The sequence below is a fragment of the Salvia hispanica genome, chromosome 1 (genome assembly GCF_029641045.1).
Source record: "Salvia hispanica isolate PSC_SH4W2 chromosome 1, Shi_PSC_v1, whole genome shotgun sequence".
In the NCBI taxonomy this organism is placed as follows: domain Eukaryota; kingdom Viridiplantae; phylum Streptophyta; class Magnoliopsida; order Lamiales; family Lamiaceae; genus Salvia; species Salvia hispanica.
Genome location: NC_142692.1, coordinates 23339469 through 23359851, shown reverse-complemented (window position 1 = coordinate 23359851; position 20383 = coordinate 23339469). Strand labels below are relative to the sequence as shown.

The 20383-nt window shown below is 37.1% G+C and overlaps 2 protein-coding genes across 4 annotated transcripts; one reads left to right on the top strand and one right to left on the bottom strand.

Moving 5' to 3' along the window:
• Positions 1-284: 284 nt before the first annotated feature.
• LOC125218924 (F-box family protein) lies at positions 285-1423 on the bottom strand. Its single transcript, XM_048120729.2, has one exon. It carries the CDS (start codon positions 1388-1390, stop codon positions 407-409), a length of 984 nt encoding a protein of 327 aa, XP_047976686.1. The 5' UTR covers positions 1391-1423; the 3' UTR covers positions 285-406.
• Positions 1424-7968: 6545 nt separating this feature from the next.
• On the top strand, positions 7969-20283 carry LOC125221552 (uncharacterized). 3 transcript variants are annotated; one of them, XM_048123681.2, is made up of 18 exons: positions 7969-8137; positions 9677-10169; positions 10323-10414; positions 10752-10916; positions 11039-11432; positions 12222-12340; positions 12424-12496; positions 12576-12793; positions 12907-12951; positions 13733-13775; positions 15090-15281; positions 17064-17164; positions 17324-17402; positions 18095-18244; positions 18882-19010; positions 19157-19327; positions 19741-19800; positions 19875-20283. In XM_048123681.2, exons 1-18 carry the CDS (start codon positions 8097-8099, stop codon positions 19977-19979), a joined length of 2670 nt encoding a protein of 889 aa, XP_047979638.2. In that variant the 5' UTR covers positions 7969-8096; the 3' UTR covers positions 19980-20283. The 3 variants fall into 3 exon arrangements, with proteins under 3 accessions (XP_047979638.2, XP_047979637.2, XP_047979639.2); XM_048123680.2 differs by having other exon boundaries at positions 17321-17402; XM_048123682.2 differs by lacking the exons at positions 17064-17164; positions 17324-17402.
• The last annotated feature ends 100 nt before the right edge of the window (positions 20284-20383 follow it).

The following is a 20383-nucleotide window of genomic DNA, read 5'->3' as shown; positions in this document are numbered from 1 at the left end:
TTACGTAATTACGTGCGAAAGTGAAAGATCAGGTACCATTTATGCAGTACACTCTAAAAAAACATAATTTCCCAAAATATTGTACACTTAGTATGAAAAAAGAAATTAATACTATAAAAGATGGAAACAATATCAACATTCGACACGACATTAACATGTAGTACTAACAAAATCTATCATTGCTTTGTAATACCAAATGAAGACGAAATAAATGTTGCCAAATAATAGAGGAAACGGACGGAATCCGTGTGTCGTATAGTGAGATTAGGATTGTAACAGTTGAATAAAAAAAAATCTGGTATATTTAATGATTTTTATACAGTTTACAGTTTACAGTTTAGAGTATGAATCTTGACCTAATTCCGAGCTTCCCCTTGTAAATCATTGTCCCACCAAAATAGTGTGGTTAGTTAAAAAGAAAACAGCAAAGAGCAACAAAAATGGAAACCCCAAACGCGACGCAGAAAACATCTAATGCCCCCTCCGTCCTCTGCTTTCTCTCCTTCCTCTCTCTCTTCATCTCCACAAACTCCGCGTACCTTCTCTGACCCTCCTCCACCCTATTCCGCCCCGTTCCTTTTCTACCCTCCAACGCCCCTTGCAAAAAGACCAAACTGTCCTTCCCATTCAAATGCGTTCCATCCATGTCCTCCATCTCCAAACTCACCTCCCTCACCTGCATCTCCCCGCTCTCTGCCCCTCCGCACGTCACTACGATCGCGCACTGCACGTGCGCCCCGTCCACCGCCAGGATCGATGCGTACCGCGCCTGCACCTCTCCGGTCAGCCAGTGCCGCTGCACCGCCACCGGCCGCTGCGACGACAGGTTCGCCGCCCGCCTCCCCGCGCCGTCGATCAGGATCCAGCTCAAATTCATGTTCTCGATCATCTCCTTGCACTCCTCGTCCCCCTCCGGGTGCTTGATCGGCGTCGGAACCACGTCTTTCGGCTCCAGCAGGTCGATTCTGAAAGGCGAACACCGGAACCACCCGCTCTCGGTCTCGATCTCCTGAATTTTCGTGAAAATCAGGTCGTTTCTGTAGTGCACGTCCACGGCGGAGATCAGCTCCGGCGGCGGCGGGGACTGGCTGCGGGCGCTGCTCGCGATTGGAAAGGCGTGGGAGAAGAATGCGCGGGAGCCGCCGCCGGGGAACGAGGAGATGAGGTGGCGCAGCCGTGACGTGGCGGTGGACGGCCACGTGGATTCGCAGATGTTTGACCAGAGGCTGTCGTCGTCGGAGAGGCGGCGGAGGGTGGGGGAGCAGCTAGCGGCGGAGGCCAGGGCTGGACCGTCCAGCCGGCTCAGGATGTGTGACTTTATAACATCGGGATGAAGATCGGAGAATCCGCCTTGCTCCGCCGTGGCTGTGGTGGTGGTCGGTGAGGCCATATTCTTTGAGTGAAGCGTCGAACTAATTTTGATGAATGTATGATTATTTTGTACTCAGCTGTTTATATAGGAATGGGCGATTTAGGGGCTTGTGATGCTCATTTACGTAATTACCCTTCACATATGAGGGTGACTCTTAAAATATTCAAGGGTACTTTGGTGTTTTCAGAAATTCAACGAGGCTCCAAAAAGTTATTCAGCGATTGCGTACTAGCTGGGGTTGAAATCGCTTGGATGGGGCCTACATTATGAAATAAGAATACCGGCGATTCAACGCTAACCTTATGTATCAAATAAAAAATTAGCAAGTCATTATCAATTATGGGAATTTAATTAAATTAATGTGGGAAGGATTGACGCCATGGTGAAGACTACGTGCTTTAACTGACTTTTTTGTTTGATTAAATTAATTTAAGATAAGATGCATGAAGATGAAGTAATATTGCAAGTTTAAAACCGTGTTTCTTTGTGCATCAAATAAATTTAGAATATAAGTCGTAGTCTTGAGTTAACATCATGATAATGTCATTTTCGGGATGTAAACTCATGCCCAACAGATAAGATTTGGATGGACAGAGTTGATCAATTTTACATAAATTTCGTGGATTTACTCATGGGTTGAATTATGCTCACGGTTGATTAATTCTTGATAATGACTATTACTCTATTATTAATTAAGATATTCGAATTGTAGGAGTTGAAAAGAATGAGTTCGGCCATTTACCCTTTCAAATGATTGATAGGAGTATATAACAATGGCACTAGAAAAGTTATGTTCAATATGTTGGACTTATAGGAGGGTTGGTTAGATTGAATTTGATAAATTAAAACCACAAATATCTTGTTCTCACTAATAGGACGCTAAAATATGGATAATTGATTAGTATAATCATAAGGATAGATTTAGGGAATCCATGAATATTGCATATATACTTACTGCTTATTAGGGCATAAAGACCAATTCAAAATTATGAGTCACCGTCACTATACAATTATTAATCTATTGATTATTATAAGCACTAAATTATCAAAGACCCATCCCATGTTTTGTATATTTTTATTTGATCTCTAATTCTTTATCGCTCTAATTTTTGCGCGTACTTATTTCTCAGAGCTTAACACTAATTAAAACATTGCCTAGAGTCAAATTAGAGGCTAGTGGAGTTCTTTAATTAAGTTTGCACAAACTTCCAAAACTATTACAACGTTTCCAATATGATTATAGTGTCGTAAAATTAAATAATTCCTTCAAAGTACAGTCAACGAATCTTTCCCAGTACTGCAAAGTCAAAATATTATTTAGTGATAATCACTGTGAAATTTGGGTCCCTTTTATAAGGAAGCTTCAATGTGAAAACACCCAATATTTTCCTGGATTTAGATTCGCAAACATGGCTCGTATCATCTCTACTGACACTAACCAAAATTTTTAAGTACAAATCTAATTGACTTTGAAAAATAAGAAGAGCTTCGCTGTATCCATTATAAAAGAATTTGAATATAGAAAATGTAAATAAAAACTTCAAGTACGTACTTTGCCTTTGAACTGCATCTTCGGTCTCTTAAAATAGTAAAGAAAAACTTTATTCTGTTACCATAACCATTTACTACTATTTTAAACATTAAGGACTACACAGTTTAAAAGAATACAATTCATGTGATACACTCCATATAGACGTGATTAGCTATTTTTCGTGCAATATTTTATCAATTTGAGGTCTATTTAGATTTGAACCCAAAACTAAAATGACATATTTGCAATTCAGTTGATATTTATAATCACTAACAACTTATTTAATGCTATAAATTTGGATATAAATATGTATTGAGATGTCTTCTACAATTTCTTATTTATTTATTTATTTTAAAATTTGTGATAACCTAAATCAATAAATTTACGTTAGAGTTATTTTTTAGGCATATTATGGAGTAGTATAAAATTTCACTTTTAATTTTATAAAGACCCTTTCGCGTTTTCTACTCTAGAACTTTCACTCCATAAGTGTTATCATCTCAGGTAAGTTGACTTGCTCATAGCTAGGTCTCGCCCTCGGTATTGAGTGTGACTTGATTTCAATAAATATGACTCCACGATATTTTCTTCGTCTCATAATAGGATTTTATATTTGACTCATCACATGTTTTAAGAAATGAAAACAAATAATGGAAAAAAAATTATTGGAATATGAGTCTTCATTTTATCTTCAAAAATTTTGTTTTTTTGGAATGTCCCACATATTAGTTCACTTCTACTTTTGACAAGTTTTTCTATTTTATGAGTTGGATCCTAATCTTGACTAATAATATTTCAATCATTTTTTATTTCTATTTCACACATACTTTATAAATTTCGCACTAAAATCAATGTTATCTTCAAAATTTTTATTTTTATGGGATAAATAGAATAATAAAATATGGGTAAAATGAGTTAACTGAATGTGATACATACTTTCATTTATAATAAAAATGAAAGTAAATTTGTAATGTGGGACGAAGAACTAAAATAATAAAAGCAGACTCTTAAATGAAACAAAGGGATATTAATCAACAGTATACAACATATAAAATTCCATCATACTAGCTCTCCATACCCGTTAACATATTATTAAAATTTTAATACAAATTAAGTAGTTTCCAATTTAGCCTTTTCAACTTAACCCATAAATGAAACAAAGGGATTATTAATCAACAATATTCAACATTATAATATTCCATCATACTAGCTCTCCATACCCATTAACATAATATTAAGATTTTAATACTACAAATTAAGTGTTTTCCAATTTAGCCTTTTCAACTTAACCCACTTCTCCGTTTCGTCTGCTTCATCGACTCTTATGCTGTTATGCATGACTTTTTTACAGTGGTAATTTGAGGCAATAAATAAATTCATCACATAGCAACTAATTATTTTGTCAAAATAATTATTAGCCGAATCTTTTTTAAAAAATACCAACAATTATTGACGCGTCTTACTATTCAATTATATAACTACATATGTAAAATAAAATGAAAATAAAATCGTTGATAGATCTCATACATTAAAATATTTTCTTCACAACATAATATATAAAGCACACGAAGATATTCTTGGGATTTGGTGTCGAAACTCTCGCATGGGTAGTATATGTTTATTGATTAAGTTAAGTCAACAGTTTAGAAAATCCAATTTAGCTAGTATTCTATATATAGTTGTTAATTGTTAATAATGCAACAAAAATTAAACCTATATGCACCTATCCTAATTCCTATGCCCAACATCTCTCGTCTCCACTTTTACATGTCCAACAAAAATACTAAATGCAACTCCTAAAATAGATAAGGTTATTATATAGTAGTATATTATTTATCTTTATTGGATTACTCAGAATCCGACTCTTGATCATTATATAAATTCAAGATAGGTTGTTCATGCTGTTTTTTGGCCCGTATCAAGTCAAGATCCTTGAAAATTTTAGTATATAATGTTTCCGCCGAAATTAAATTGAAGGAGGAGACCTTAGTGGAATAAAAAAAAAACAAAAGAAAAGAAAAAGAGTAGTGGAGTGCTTATCCCTTATCACTTGTCTTAATGTGAGATTAAATTAAGGTAGCAATACATGGAATAACACGTTTTTCTTCATCTCACTTGATTAACGTGTTAATCCTATAAATTAAACGAAAGATGGAACTAGTACAAAGATTACTTAAATAGGGAGTAATTAATTGGCGTATCCCATGCCTTGGGTGGTGTGCCCTAGTTCAGTTTATAATATTACTACATGAGTATATGACTCGATTTTATATGAAAAACCATATATTGGGTTTTCAAACATCTAAAATGATGTAATAGCATACAGTCTTTCTTTCATAGTATAAGCTCATTATTGAAAATTGAAAATTGAAAATTGAAAATTGAAAAACTGTTAACTGTTCAGCACTCCTGCAATTTAAAATTACCGAGAAAACATTTATATTGATATGTTCACTAGGTAAAATGATTTAGTCAAATGTCTTGATTCCAGATCTTCGTTTCATAATCAATTTTACAGACTCTAGCTTATGTCCATGAAACTAATCCATCAACCAAGATTGTTATCATGAAGGATAAACAAACAAATGAGAAAATAAAAAATTGAAGTTAATGAAATACTACAAACGTTTTATTTTCTCTTAAAATTCCAAAAAGAGTAGTCGACACTTTTAAAACCCCCCCCTCAAACTTCTCCACAACAGCACTTTCATCTGAATAACTAAAAATTGCTTTCTCTTAAAAAACATCCACAGTAGGATTGACTCAGCCACAGCTTAGTAATAGTCCAACCTAAAACTTCTCATGCTATATTATCATGCTATTTTCATAGCCTGGCCAATACCCTAGCCCAACAACAACCCAGCCTAGCCCTCCCATTTAAATGAATTTGAGAAAAAAAAAAACTAAAATGAACAACGAAATGAATTGGAGAAAAAAAAAACATAGTTTAACTAATTCGAAAACCTTCGTTGTATTACAATTTTGGAAAAAAAAAATACAACGATTATACAACCATTATAGAAAATATAAACGATAGCTCTTCAATTATATCGTGCTGGAGTCAAATATGAGCTTCTTGCTGGCCTATAGTAGCAAATGCTTGGACCTTTTCGGTGTCGCTGCAGGGTATACCCATTTGTACAGGAGCGGTGGCCACACTGTGGCTTGGTCCGGAACCATCTTCATTGGCCCAACCAGTGAGTTCTAGACCTTCATTGTCGACTATCATGTTATGCATGATGATACATACATACATGATATCAACAATGCAATCGTCATACCACAGTCGTGACGGGTCCTTCACCGCAGCTCATCGCGATTGAAGCACACTAAATGCCCGCTCCACATCCTCTCGCGCAGCCTCTTGTCGTTGTGCAAAGTAAATTTTCTTTGGATCTGTTGGAAATTTGATCGTCTTCACAAATACGGGCCACCTAGGGATATCCCATCAGCCAAATAGTAGTCCATATCATGTTGTTTGCGTTGGCTATGAAACTAATGGTCGGACCCATGCCAAGGCACTGGTCATTGAAGAGGGGCGACGACAGTAGGACGTTGATGTCGTTGTTCGACCCGGTAACCCCAAAGTACGCTGTCAAATCCACAACTGGTAATCAACAACGGCTTCGACGATCATTGTAGGATTCTTGCCTTTGAACCCGATCATGTACATCCCTTTCCAAACGGCCAAACAGTTCTTCCACTCCCAATGCATGCAATCTATGTTGCCCAACATTCCAGGAAAGCCGTGCACCCTCTTGTGCAAATTCATTAGGCCTTGTTAGTCGAGATGGGTAGGCTTACGAAGATACGTTGGCTCGAATATGTGGATGGTGCCCCGACAAAAATGCATTAGACATTCGCGGACAGTCATTTCACTGATGTGAAGGTACTCGTCGAACATGTCGGCCGCACCTCCATAAGCCAACTGCCTAATTGCAGCGATGCACTTCTGTATCGACGATAGTTCGGGCCTAGCCACTCGCATCGCAACTCATCCGAAAGTACTTGTACCGGGCCTCTAACGCCAACACGATATGCAGAAAGAGCGGTCAGTGCATTCTAAAATGGTAACGGAAAAAGGACTCCCCCCCCAGTGGCTCCTCAACGAACAAACATTGGTGGTCAGTGACATGGTCCCGGGCGATTGTACGACAATGCTGGATCGGGCAAGGGACCTCCAGCTGCATTTGTTCCAGCAGGCGCCGTTCCACCCAAACGGTCTATATCCGCAGATGTACGCTCCCACAACGTGTCGTCGATTCGCTGTATTGGATCACCATCATGACCTATTCTTTGTAGAATATTCGTGTGGAGTACTGAAATGTGAAGGAAATGGATGGAAAAATGAAAATGACATAGGAATAGGGTATTTTATAGATTTTTTTTTTAAAATAGGCGGCGAGCGATCGGCTAGCCGCCCTCGTCTATGCCTGATCTCTAGGGCGCTTTGCGCTCGTCCTCTCGGCTCGCCGCTCGCAATAGTGGACTAGCCGAGTGCCTAGCCGCACACCGGTGCCTAGCGCACCGGTTAATACGCTATTGTGGATGCTCTAAGGTGCCTTGTATTTGGTGAAAAATAAAAAAATATACTCCCCTTGTCCACAAAAAATAGTCAGGAGAAAAAACAGATAAAGTAAGAGAGATGTGAAGAATGAGTAAGTAAAGAATGGAAGTGAGGAGAAAAAATTGGGAAAGTACAAGAGATAAATTTTCTATTTTAAAAAAATGAGACTATTTTTTCTAGATATCTCAAAATGACAAAATGAAACTATTTTTCATGTACGAAGATAGGGTAATTTAATGTAAAAATGGTATGAAAAAAGCATTATCCACGCGTGTTCTGCATCTAAAATTATAGGAGCATCTAATTTTCAATTTGTGAATTCTATAATATTCTAATATTTTTTGTGAATTCTATAATAATTGAAAATATAAAATTGGTAATATCCTGATACATACATCTGGCCCGGTTTATCATGGGTCAAGTCCAGAGCGCTTTCCAAAATCCAAATCCAAAACGGCCCGGCTCACTTATATGTGATGAATTGCTTCCCCACGTATGCGGATAGATCATCAACAACGGTACCCAAAAACAAATACTCCCATTTTCCTCCTAATTTACAACTACTTCAGTGTTCTTCAGCTGCCATTAATTACTCAAAATTTCTGCTGCTAAATTCTGGTACTGTAATGACTTTCCACGCGCGCCACAATAGCCTCGTCTCATATAGGTATTTTTTGGTGTGTTATTTTTGTTTTCTACAGAATCTCTGTAATTTGAGATGAACTTTGATTTTCCTGATAGTTTCCTATATCTAGCCTCTGAGAAATTAGGCTGCTTTTTTTTTCCCTGTTATTCAAGCTATATTAATGACGAAATTAGTGAAGCTTTTTGCCCATGGCACGGGTGCCATCCGTATGTATCAGTGCTCAGAGTTGTTTCTTTAGTTTATTTATCCGCTGATTTTGTTTTGGATTTCATAATTTTGCTGGTTTTATTTGATCTCTATCGGGAAAATTTGAACTGGTGTTCCAATTGTAGCTTTAATTATGCGGAATGATGTGGTTAATAGTATGACATTCTTATGTACGCTTTCAGTAAACTAGTCAATGGTAGTGGTTGATTTATTTTAAAGAAATAGATAATTAGCAAGAACAGTACAATTTTGCAATGCATTGAAATGGACTTGGCACATGAGTAGTTGAACTTAAAATGTTGGTTGTGTAGTAGATCTCTGAGTTTTCCATAACAGTGTACAGACAAATGTACATAAAAGTAAATATGAATTGGATAATACTGTTTTGATGTATGTCACCTGTTAGGAACTTATGTTGAAGGTAAAAGATGGATATGCTGTAGTACTTCTCGTCATTGTCCACTTTTAGGATACAGTTGGAGTTGTCCACTATGATGGCTGAAACAAATAGAAAGCAGATTGAAATGAATCCTTACATTATGAAGTATGCTTTGGGAAAAAGCAGGACAAATAAACCATTTTGTTATTTCATTTTAATTTTTGGCTTTTAGTGGCAAACAATAGACAGATGTTAGTCTGATAGTAGTAGTACTATATCCAGTCTTGTTACGTTTATTATCTCTTCAGCCTCCTCTTGAGAATGAAAACCACGCCTCCCAAACCAAATTTCTTCTCATGATTAGCACATGAGGTCGTTAGACACTATAATTCTATTCCTTGGAACGCTTATCTACTGGTGCTTCCCTCTTTTCCGAATATATAGTAAATTAAAACATAACTCTTCTGTATAAAACTTGATGACATGAGTCTACAGAGCAGATTATTGATGAGATGGCCTATTCAAATTTATTAAACTTCTCATTAAGCTTCTGTTCAGACTTCAGTGATTGTTGGGCTGTTCAATTCGTAAGTAATGGTTTCTGTTGCTTTGAGCTTATCTGGTCACTGGAAGGGAACTGTTGTGGATCTAGGTGACAGCGTACTCTGCCAAATGGATCCGATCTGAGAAAACTTGTTAGTTGTTACAATCAGTCTCTATTTGGTCCTATGAAACCAGCATGTCTGCATGAGAACATGATTCCAGATAACTGATGATTTTTCAGATCATACATTACTTGAAATGATAATGGTGGAACTTGTTTGATAATGACAATGGGCCCCACACACCATACACATTGATTGAAATGTTTCGTCTCTTGAGCCACTCCGCAAACTTCTACCCGTAATCGTGTGGGCCTGTGGCCACTCACTGTAATTCATGATTGTTGTTCATCCTTTCACCTCCATTTGCAGATCTTCAACTCCATGGTCTTCTGTTAAACCAACCAAAGTCTATTTCTTTAGCAGAAAAATCACTGGCCTTGATCATCTGATCTTTAGTCATCCTTGTATAAGGAAAAAAGGCCGTGTGAGAATATCAGATCTAGAAAATGGTAGACTTAGTGTTAGCTACAGGTTCTCAAATTTACAGAAGCAGTCCATCATCCTTAGCAAATTGAGGAGGCTAGAACGTCTCCGGCCTTTGGCTTCTGCTGATGATGGTGTGACAGTCAATGGAAGTTCTCAGTCAAGAACCAACAGTAATATGGAGGAAATAAGGTACAAACTGAATCAGTCTCTGCAAGATGAAGACTACAATACTGGCTTGGTGCAATTATTGCATGATGCTGCAAGGGTGTTTGAGTTAGCCATTAAAGAACAAAGCTCTTTGTCGAAGATATCCTGGTTCTCTACTGCCTGGCTTGGAGTGGACAAAAATGTTTGGGTTAAAGAACTTGCTTATCAGGTTAGCATTATATTCTAATAGGAACTTGTTGGGTTTATACCTTTGGGAAATAGCCATATAATTGCAATTGCACTATTTGTCTTGATAGTGTCGCAGGCATTAAGTTCCCCTATTAGCTTCACAATTTTCTAAGGTTTTTTTATTTTTTTTCAGGCATCTGTATTCTCTCTTCTGCTAGCAGCAAGTGAGATTTCATCTCGAGGGGATGGAAGAGACAGAGATATCAATGTATTTGTGCAGAGGAGGTGCGTACCATTTCAAGTCTGTAGCTTCTACATGTTTTTATAGCAATTGTTTGATTTAAATCTAGGAACAGTAGGAAGGTCTTCATGTTTGATTGTCTTTATTGTTTCTTTATTTAATACAATGGTTTGCTCTTTCATGTTGTTTATCATCGTCGGTTGAGGTAAAAAGAATTTGACATTGTCAGATTCATTCTTCAAGCTTCTGTTATGTACTTTGTCTTGATAGTTCTAGTTCTTCCTGAGGTTGGTCATTGGTGTGTCATTGTGAGATACTGGTTACAGGTTTTTGTTTATTACTAGGAACTCCTCTAACACTTATATTTTTTTATTAGTGCAGCCTTTCAAAACAATCTTCTCCTTTAGAGAGTGTAATCAGGGATAAGTTGTTGGCCAAGCAGCCTGGAGCTTATGACTGGTTTTGGTCTGAGCAAATCCCAGCTGCAGTGACCAGTTTTGTGAATTATTTTGAGAAAGAGCAGCGTTTTTCCCCGGCCACTGCAGTGTATGTAAACTACCTCATTTCTCATGTGCTATACCATACAGTGATATTAACATGCTGATTGATGTGGATCACCGATTATATATATCTGTGAGATAAATCAACTTTCTACTGGAATTTTACAGGTTCAGAAAAGGCATGACCTCTGATTCAGGCAGTTCAAGTGACATATCTCTTCTCATGCTAGCTCTTAGTTGCATTGCAGCCATCATGAAACTTGGACCCACAAAAGTTTCTTGTGCTCCATTCTTTTCCATTATTCCTGACATAACTGGTAGACTGATGGACATGATGGTTGAATTTATTCCTGTTCGCCAAGCCTACCATTCGATAAAGGAAATTGGTCTGCATAGGGAATTTCTCATCCATTTTGGTCCTCGAGCTTCTGCATGTATGATGCAAACTGAATTGGGTGCTGAAGAGATTATGTTTTGGGTAGGTCTAGTACAAAGACAGCTGCAGCGAGCCATTGATCGCGAGAAAATATGGTCAAGACTCACAACCTCTGAAAGTATTGAGGTTAGCATAGATTTTTTTTTTGTTATTTTAGTTTGTTCCGATCACATGTCATACTACTGATTTCTATTATTGTTTTTATTATTTCTTGCCTTTGCTCATCTTATGACTGCTTTCTTGTACTGTATGAGGCATGTAAATGATTACAATAGTCTTACCTTTCCACCTTCACCTTCCCTACTAGAATCACTTTCCAAAAATCCCATGGAATGACTTAATCAATAAAAGTCTTGGTCATGTGAGGTGATAAGATGAGGATGAGAGGATCCTTGGTTTGGGGATTGTTCTCTTGCTGGTTTTGTGCCCATATACACTGACTATTTCGTCTCCACAACAAATGCATTTTTTATTCAGTTCAGATCATTTTGACTTACTCCATATATCATCAAATTGTTTTTTCATTTGCAATTTCAAAGAACATGAAGCTCAACATAGGTGCTCATCTTAGACTATTTGGAAGGTGGTAGAATGGTCTCAGATGCTAGGGGATGGATGTTTCAGTCATCTGGATTGTTTCTCACTTTTCTTAATTTGGATTGTTGCCCATTTTCCCTCCCCTCTCTCAGGACAGTTGGAAGGCATTGCACTCTTGTAGTTTAAGTTTTATAACATGAATGTATTACCTAAGGTAATTCACTCTGTAGTTTAGATGTCACAATTGTGACAGTTTAAATAGTTACATGCCTTTCTGCTATAATATATTATTTATTTTTGCAAAATATCAATGGATCTCTAGAGCCTTTGTTGTTCAAGGATTGATTTTTATATTCTTCTTATTCTGTTGTGTTGGAGGTACTTGAGAGGGATTTGGCCATATTTGGGTTCTTCATTGCTCTTGGAAGAAGCACACAGTCATTTTTGTTCAGTAATGGCTTTGAAACCATGGATGATCCACTTCAAGGGTTAATAAGGTGCAAACTCTAAATTAAAGATGCAGGCCCCTTATTCATTTCACTTTTGGCTTTTTCTGTGCCTAACTATCTTCTCAAAGCAGGCATCTAATTGGGGGCAGTGTGCTATATTATCCTCAGCTTTCAGCAATAAGTTCTTACCAACTGTATGTGGAGGTTAGCCTGAAGAATAAATCAATGTTAAGGTAAAAACTATGTTTCTTAAGAAACTAAAAAGTTTGTTGCTATGTAACAGGTTGTCTGTGAAGAGCTGGATTGGCTTCCTTTTTATCCAGGCTTCAGCAGTAACTCTAAACGCACATTTGGACACAAGCATATTGAAGGGCCCCCCAATGCCGAAGCTATTCCCCTGGTATTAGATGTGTGCTCTTACTGGATAGAGAGCTTTATAAAGTACAGTAAATGGCTGGAGAATCCGTCTAATGTGAAGGCAGCTAAATTTCTTTCTAAAGGGTATTCAACTTGTAGAATTCCAAATTCAATATGCTTGATACCCTATTTTTTTTTTTTTTTTAATTTCAAATTACTATAATTAACTGTGCAGTTGTTTCCTTCACTTGTTTCAGTCACGAAAAATTGAAGACATGCATGGAAGAGCTAGGAATTCAAAGGTCAGTTGAAGGAGGGAACCTCATTGTGTTCCCCAACACTCTATTTTTCTATATATGTGTATGCTTCTGCAATAGAAATGGGAGAAATTTTGCTGCATTAACTTTTTTCTTGTGGATTGTTTGTTTCATGCTAGCATTGATTTGGATGAATAAAAATTACCCTAGGTAAAAAAGTTTTGGAAGTTGGCTCATTGATAATTGCTTGAGATCAGAGTAAATGATACTCCCTCCGTCCCTGAAAATTTGTCACTTATTTCCATTTTCGTCTATTCCACAAAATTCGTCACATTTCACTTTAACCATTTTTGTAGTGGGCCCCACATTCCGCTAACTCATTCACACTCACATTTTATTATAAAACTAATATATAAAAGTAAGGCCCACATTCCACTAACTTTTTCAACTTACTTTCCATTACATTTCTTAAAGCTCTTGCCAGGTCAACACATGACAAATTTTAAGGGACGGAGGGAGTATTTCGGTACATTAATCTAATTTGACACACTTATATGGATGCCTTTGACACGATATTTTTCATGGGAATTATAGGAGGATTCCTAATGGTTCTTTCACCGGAATTAGTCTTTACTTTACCTGATCAAGGCAAGGATGCATTATTTGCTCTATTGTGATCATGGAATGAAGAGACATGAATATTCTCCCTGTTATTTTAACCATGATCAGCTTGTTATTTTCCTCAAAAGATGTCATCATGAATTCCAAGATTGTAAATTAAACTCTTGATGCAAATAGTTCAGTTGATGACCAAATTTGTTGACAGGAATCGTTCACCAGTGGATAAAGAGTCACAATCATTTGATAAGGTAATTAGTATCATGCTAAATTGATCTAATTATTTGTATTTTATGAGTATCTTTGTTGTAAGCACCGGCAATTGAGCTTTAACATCTTACTTTGTTGGAGAAGTTAATCATCGAAGATGATAAAATTGTAGATGGCTAACACGCGATGTTAGTGAAAGAGAATCTAAGGAGTAAAGGTTGGAGTTATAGAATTCACACAATATTGGAGCATGAGATCGGCTTGATGAATTTCTGCTGACAAATACCTATACACCCTAAGTGTTTGACAAACATATGAAATGACAAATTTGAATTGAGAGAACTCACGACTGTGTTATTGAGCTGAATTAAATAAGAAAACTCAAAAGGAAATATGAATCCTCACGCACAAGGCCTACGACTACCCTGTCCCGAAATCCGAAATTGACCTCACACAAAGATACCCTATTTCCCTAAAACAATCCTTATTTAATAGATTACTGCCAGAGTAATTTCTCTACTGAAAATAACTCTAATTATTTGAATAATTGAAAGATGTGGAAAATAACTGAAAGGATGACAAATCCTTTAGTTTCGAACCACTCCCATCCTAATCTTCAACTCGAATCTGCTCTGCCATGTCCTCAATTCCGTCAGCCCTGTTCACATCTTGTTGTGGCCATATCATCTCACACTCCTCTCGGTTGTAAACTTCTGCTTTCATATCAATTTCCTCGGCATCTGAATTAGCCTTGTCCGCAAGGCAGAAATAAGGAAATTGGCCCCCTACATCCGTGATGTCCAACCACGTAGCCTCCTCAATCGCATGCCCTGCCAATTAAACCAAAACTTGTTCCACCTCCTCTTCGTCACGAAAAATATTGCGACGATGAAAGACTTTCTCAACCAAAACTTGTTCCATCTGTATCTGTAGCACGTTCACATGACCAAATTGTTAAGGAGTATAGGTTGAAGTTATAGAATCTACATAATAGAGGAGCAGGAGATCCGCTTGATGAATTTCTACTGACAAATACCCACACACCACAAGTGTTTGACAAAAGTATCAAATGACAAATATGCTGAGAGAACTCACAGCTTTGTTATTGAACTGAACTGAATAAGAAAACTCAAAAGGAAATATGAATCCTCATGCAGGATATTAAGTTATAATAAGTATCCCACATCGGTTATGTGACCTAGTCTAGCTTAGTCTCTTGTACTATATACATGGGTTTTGTTAAGTAATGAAATGTACTTACTACTTTTCTCTGCCATGTCTATATTCTTTTCCACATATATCTGTATTTTATTGTTCAACAGTAGGTAAATGTACTGAATGTGATGTTCTATTAGGAATTGGAAAATGTTGAAGTTTCCCTTTTACGTCTCGAAGAATTGCTTCAGGAGCTGCATGTATCAAGATCCAGTTCTGGTAAGGAGCATTTAAAAGCTGCCTGTTCAGACCTTGAAAGGATACGGAGGCTGAAGAAAGAGGCTGAATTTCTTGAGGTTTCTTTCAGAGCTAAGGCTGCTTCTATTCAGCAGGTTTGCTGAAACTTCCTAAACCATACAATGACTCTTGATTTTTTTTGTGAAATTTGCAGTTTAATACCTTCAACATGCACGACGTGTAAAATGTGGTTGCATTCTATTTTTTTCTCTAAGTACCAGAGTCCTTATAGTGATCCTTTTGCATTGTGCGTACATATTGTTATATTTTAAACTTCACAGTTCACAATATCATACCTCTTCAGATGTCTAATATCTTGTTTCGTTGTTGTTTTTGCATACTAAAATGGATTTAGTAACATGGGCTGCAAATGTTTTAGATCTAAAAATGATGAGCGTTTCTTATGGTTGTTTACTGCTTTCTTGTTTTTGACTTGCTCACACGTGATATTATAAGACCATAATTTAACCAGTAGTTCAATTTCATTGAATATAACAGTATTACCTCTATTGTGTGCTACATCTGTTTGTAGGGTCAACTTGTGGAACTACTGTAGTGGATAAAATATTCTGTTTTTATTCGCATGTTTTAGAGTTATTCTTTTCATGTCTTGTCTGTATATAATTTTTTAACATCAGTCAACAGAAGTCTTCATGATTTTTGCTTGATTTAGAGCTATAATCCTTTAAAGGGAAAATTGGTTGGAAAACCATAAAATTTGGTCAAATTCTGGTCCGTCTTATGACTTTGAATATCGGAAGGAGAAACCATAAGATTTATCATTGTTTCAAATTGTCCCATGGCGAAATATACTGGTCCACTAAGCATATGAAATTGTTGATGTGGCACATACATGTCCATTGATGATGCAGCGCACTAGGTGACACAAACATGTGCCAAAGACGTCATTTTGGTTTATGAACCAAAAAATCAAAATAAATAAACCTAATCTGATTATTAAAAAATGGAAATTAAGGGAAACACTAATAACCAAACCCTAGCTGCTACACCGAACGCCGCTGCTGCTGGGAGTCACTGCTGTTGCAGAGGAGTGGGTGGTGACCAGAATCGCGCTATTCATATCTGAATAGTGCGAACATTAACAACGCCTCACTGCTGCAACTTCACAGCAGAAATTTGCGTTCAGCCGCCTCCTCACTCTGTGATCAGCAGCCCAATCGGCGGCTCCCTCTGCTGCTTGAATTTGTTGGAGGGACGGAACAAAAGTAAAAAAGAGAACTTAATCCCCAAAACTCAAATTGTCAATTCCTCCATCTCCGATGCATTAGAGGCTGGGGCGTTTGCTTGAACCATAGGAAATTTAAGACATCTACCGACCCTGACCTTGAGCGGCGAGCGCACAACTTCAATTGGTGGTTTCTGCCAAAGATTGTAGAGAGAGGGTGACTGGAAAAGAAAATAATTAATTTAATGCAACCATGTTGTTTTGTTTCTCAACAGACGGCGTCGTTTAAATTGTCAACCGTTTTGTCCACATGATTTATCGGCTGCCACATTAGATATGATTTGCCCAAATTAGGCTTGTGGGACAAATGCAAAATATGTTATATGATAAATCCCATGGTTTCCCCCGCTGATTATCCAAGTCAGAATTTGAGTAAACTTCATGGTTTTTTTGGCAATTTTCCCACTGATTTATTTTGATCATCTTAAATGATACAAATGAAAAAGAACACTGTTAATCTGTTATTTTTCTTTGAGATTGTCAGTGCACACTATGTTGTGATATTTGCTGTTGTACAAACTAGTGATATAAATGCAATGAAATGTGAATTATGCTACGATGTGCTCTATTTGTTATACTCAATAAGATCGAGGCCCCAAATTGATTTCCGTGGGTTTTTTCTAATCTAAAGGGAGATGTCGATGGTTCTAGAACTCCAGGTGGTGAGCAGCCACATTATTCCAGAGGGAAAGTTGGTGAAAGTTCTGTTAAGAAGATAGATAATCGTAGCGGGTACAAAAATTTTAGATGACATTACACCTTTTGTTTTATTTTCATTCCTAAATTTTCATTTAATGATCTAAATTTGTTGTTGATCTTTTGATAGTCTTTTCTGATGATTATTGTATTTTTTGGGGTTACCTTTTCCTTCCTTCTCACTTGAGTTAGCAGTTCCGGTGGATTATGGGGTTTCTTAATAGGCCGCCCTAGCAAATCATCTGCCCTGAGATCTTCAACTGCCAATGACAGTGTATGCTCTGATTGATGTTAGAACTTGTCGATTGCTTTTTCAATTACTTGGTTATTTGCTGGTTTGATTCCTTTTGTTTTGTCTGTTGAACCATTTAAGTTCGAGTATCAAGATTGTTGTTTACAATGCTGGGTGCATCAACTCACGAATTATCTACTAAATGCCTCTGTTACCATGCAATAGGGGTAGTGCATGGTACAGATGATGCCTAAACTCCTTGACATTCCTTGATCATCCATTCTGGATAAATGTTATTGTAGTCTAATCATGTAGCATCTCTTAATGTTTGATTTACCCTTTTGGTATCTGCCCTGATTACTTTTGTTGTTCCCCATGGTTATCATCTACTGTTTTGCCTTTAGTAGCCAGAAATATGATTCGATCACATATATACCACACTCTCCCATTCATGTTTACCACACGGGATAAGAGGATGACAAAACTAACCGTGTCCCATATTATATGCTACTGGACTAGAGACTTGTTACAGTGTCTCATGTCGGTTGGGGTAAAAATCATTTTAATTTAGTGTGTGTGAACTATATATCTCATACCTGCACATGTAGCCCCAGATAGCTGTGTTTCTTTCTTTGAACTTTGCTGAGGTTGTGTTTGTCGTGTGCTAATTTTAATTTTTTCAAGAGTTTATAATAATTTGGATTCAATAGTTTATACATTTCCATATATGGCAGAATGATATGTTTTCTGAACAAGAAACTGCACGTGAAGAAACAGCTAATTCAGAGTCAAATGAAATTCAGCGATTTGAAATTTTAAGGAGTGAACTGATGGAACTTGAGCAACGAGTTCAAAAAAGTGCCGACCACTTTGAATTTGAAGAGGTACATTTTTCAGTCCTCTCTGAAAATTATTACCCTTTACCTTTTGTATGTTAGAAATATAGGTCTCTCTCGCAAGTTGTACTTTTTCCTTTCTTTTGTTTACACTAGCCCGTTTCTTTGATACTACCGGACACTTACAGTTAGAGTGTGCCTTTTTATTAGAAGCTGGTATGTTTTTGAGTTTTTGACATATAATCACGTGCATGACTTTGCTCGCGTGTAACCATGGGGCACTGTATGATAAAAGTTTTGATTCTTCTTTTGAGGACTTCTTGAAGACATGACGATTTTGTCAACTTGTTAAACTATGTTCATTTGCAAACTAAATGGAGTATAATAGTATTATTCTTCTCGTGAAACTTTAAACAGTGCTAAATTGTGGCTGGTCAATCTGCCCCCAGTCTTTTGAGTACACACCATCTGCTCCATTTCTTGTGTATTCATTTTTTCAGCAAACTTTAGATTGCAAGATGAGCATTGAGACTCGTGTAAAACTATATGACCTTTCTCACTTTTCAAGTCTCACCACTAAGTTGAATAGTTTTACTGCTAATTGCGAGGAATTAGGATACTACTTTTTTCTTTCAATCCCTTTTCATTTCTGATTTCTCATAAAATCGCTATAATGCTTGTGCAGGATGAAATTCAGGTGAAAGGTGATTTGTCCTCTTATGGAAATGATGATAAAGTGACCAAGTTGGTGCAGATCGAGAAGAAAGATGGTCTTATTGAGAAATCTCTTGATAAGCTGAAAGAAACAAGCACGGTTTGAATTTCTCAATGCTATATTTGACAGTTTGAGTTTGCTATGTACTTTGTTACTTGTTTCCATGTTAAAGATATGAGCTGATAAATTTTCATCCATTTCCTGTTACATTTTTGATGTCTGAAATATTTTTTGTCTATGAGCAGGATGTCCTGCAAGGAACTCAGCTTCTTGCAATTGACACTGCTGCTGCTCTGGGACTGCTTAGAAGGGTGTTAATAGGGGATGAATTAACTGAAAAAGAAAAACAGGCCCTTCGAAGAACATTGACAGATTTGGCATCAGTAATTCCGATTGGAGTTCTCATGCTCATTCCGGTAAGTGATAGAGACATTTTCCTCTTTCTGATAATTATGGAGTCAGCCATGACTAGAATAGTCTAAGTGGTTCATGGTTTGGCTTTATTTTGTGAGAAGTCACTTTGCTGATAATTTATGTTGTCACTCACTTCTTTCACATCTTTGTGCTCGTTCATTACCTTCTTATCCATTTGATTTGCCATTTATAAGTGTTCATGACTGATCAGAAAATCTTAACATGAACATGGGTATCATGCACCAGCAGATTAGGTGTAGGGAGATTAAGTGACTCTAAGTTGCTTCCCACATCCCATTTTTCAAAAAAATTGGTCTGCTAGATAAAAAAGACTTTGCTGCATGATAAAAGATTCGAAAATCCCTTCAACTTCTCTTTGATTCACTACTGATAATGCATGACATATATGGTGCAGGTTACCGCAGTTGGTCATGCTGCTATGTTGGCTGCAATTCAGCGCTACGTGCCATCATTGGTATGTACAAGTAAACCCTTACTCTTTGATTGATGAAAAACACAGCCTGAGACAAGTTCTTTTGTCGCCTGCAGATACCTTCAACATATGGACCTGAAAGGCTAGATCTCTTGAGGCAGCTGCAGAAAGTGAAGGAAATGGAAGATGAAGTAAGTGTGAACGAGAACTCTGAGGAATAATCGCAACATAGAGATCTCCTCCTTTCGTTCTGCAAAGTCAACATTTTATAGGAAATCTCGTTGCTTACAACTCTTGGTATATAGAAGGCATACATATTCACTGCCTGCTACTCCAAGCAAGGAAGGACCATATTATGAGTCCTAGGTGACGTCCCTTTCAAAAACGGTCTGAATATTCGATGTTTGTAAACTGAGGCATCGTTGTTTGTACTTTGTTGTATGGCTATCTTGTATATTAGTACTATTCTTTTGTTCTCTCCCTGTACCACGACCTTGTATAGCATGTTTGTATGATTTTTGTTCTTATGTGGCCCTTACTATATAACATGATCTATAATTGTAGAATTACCAATATGCTAGGGTAATGTGTATATAAGCAACCTAAACCTTTTAAATTTGTGTAG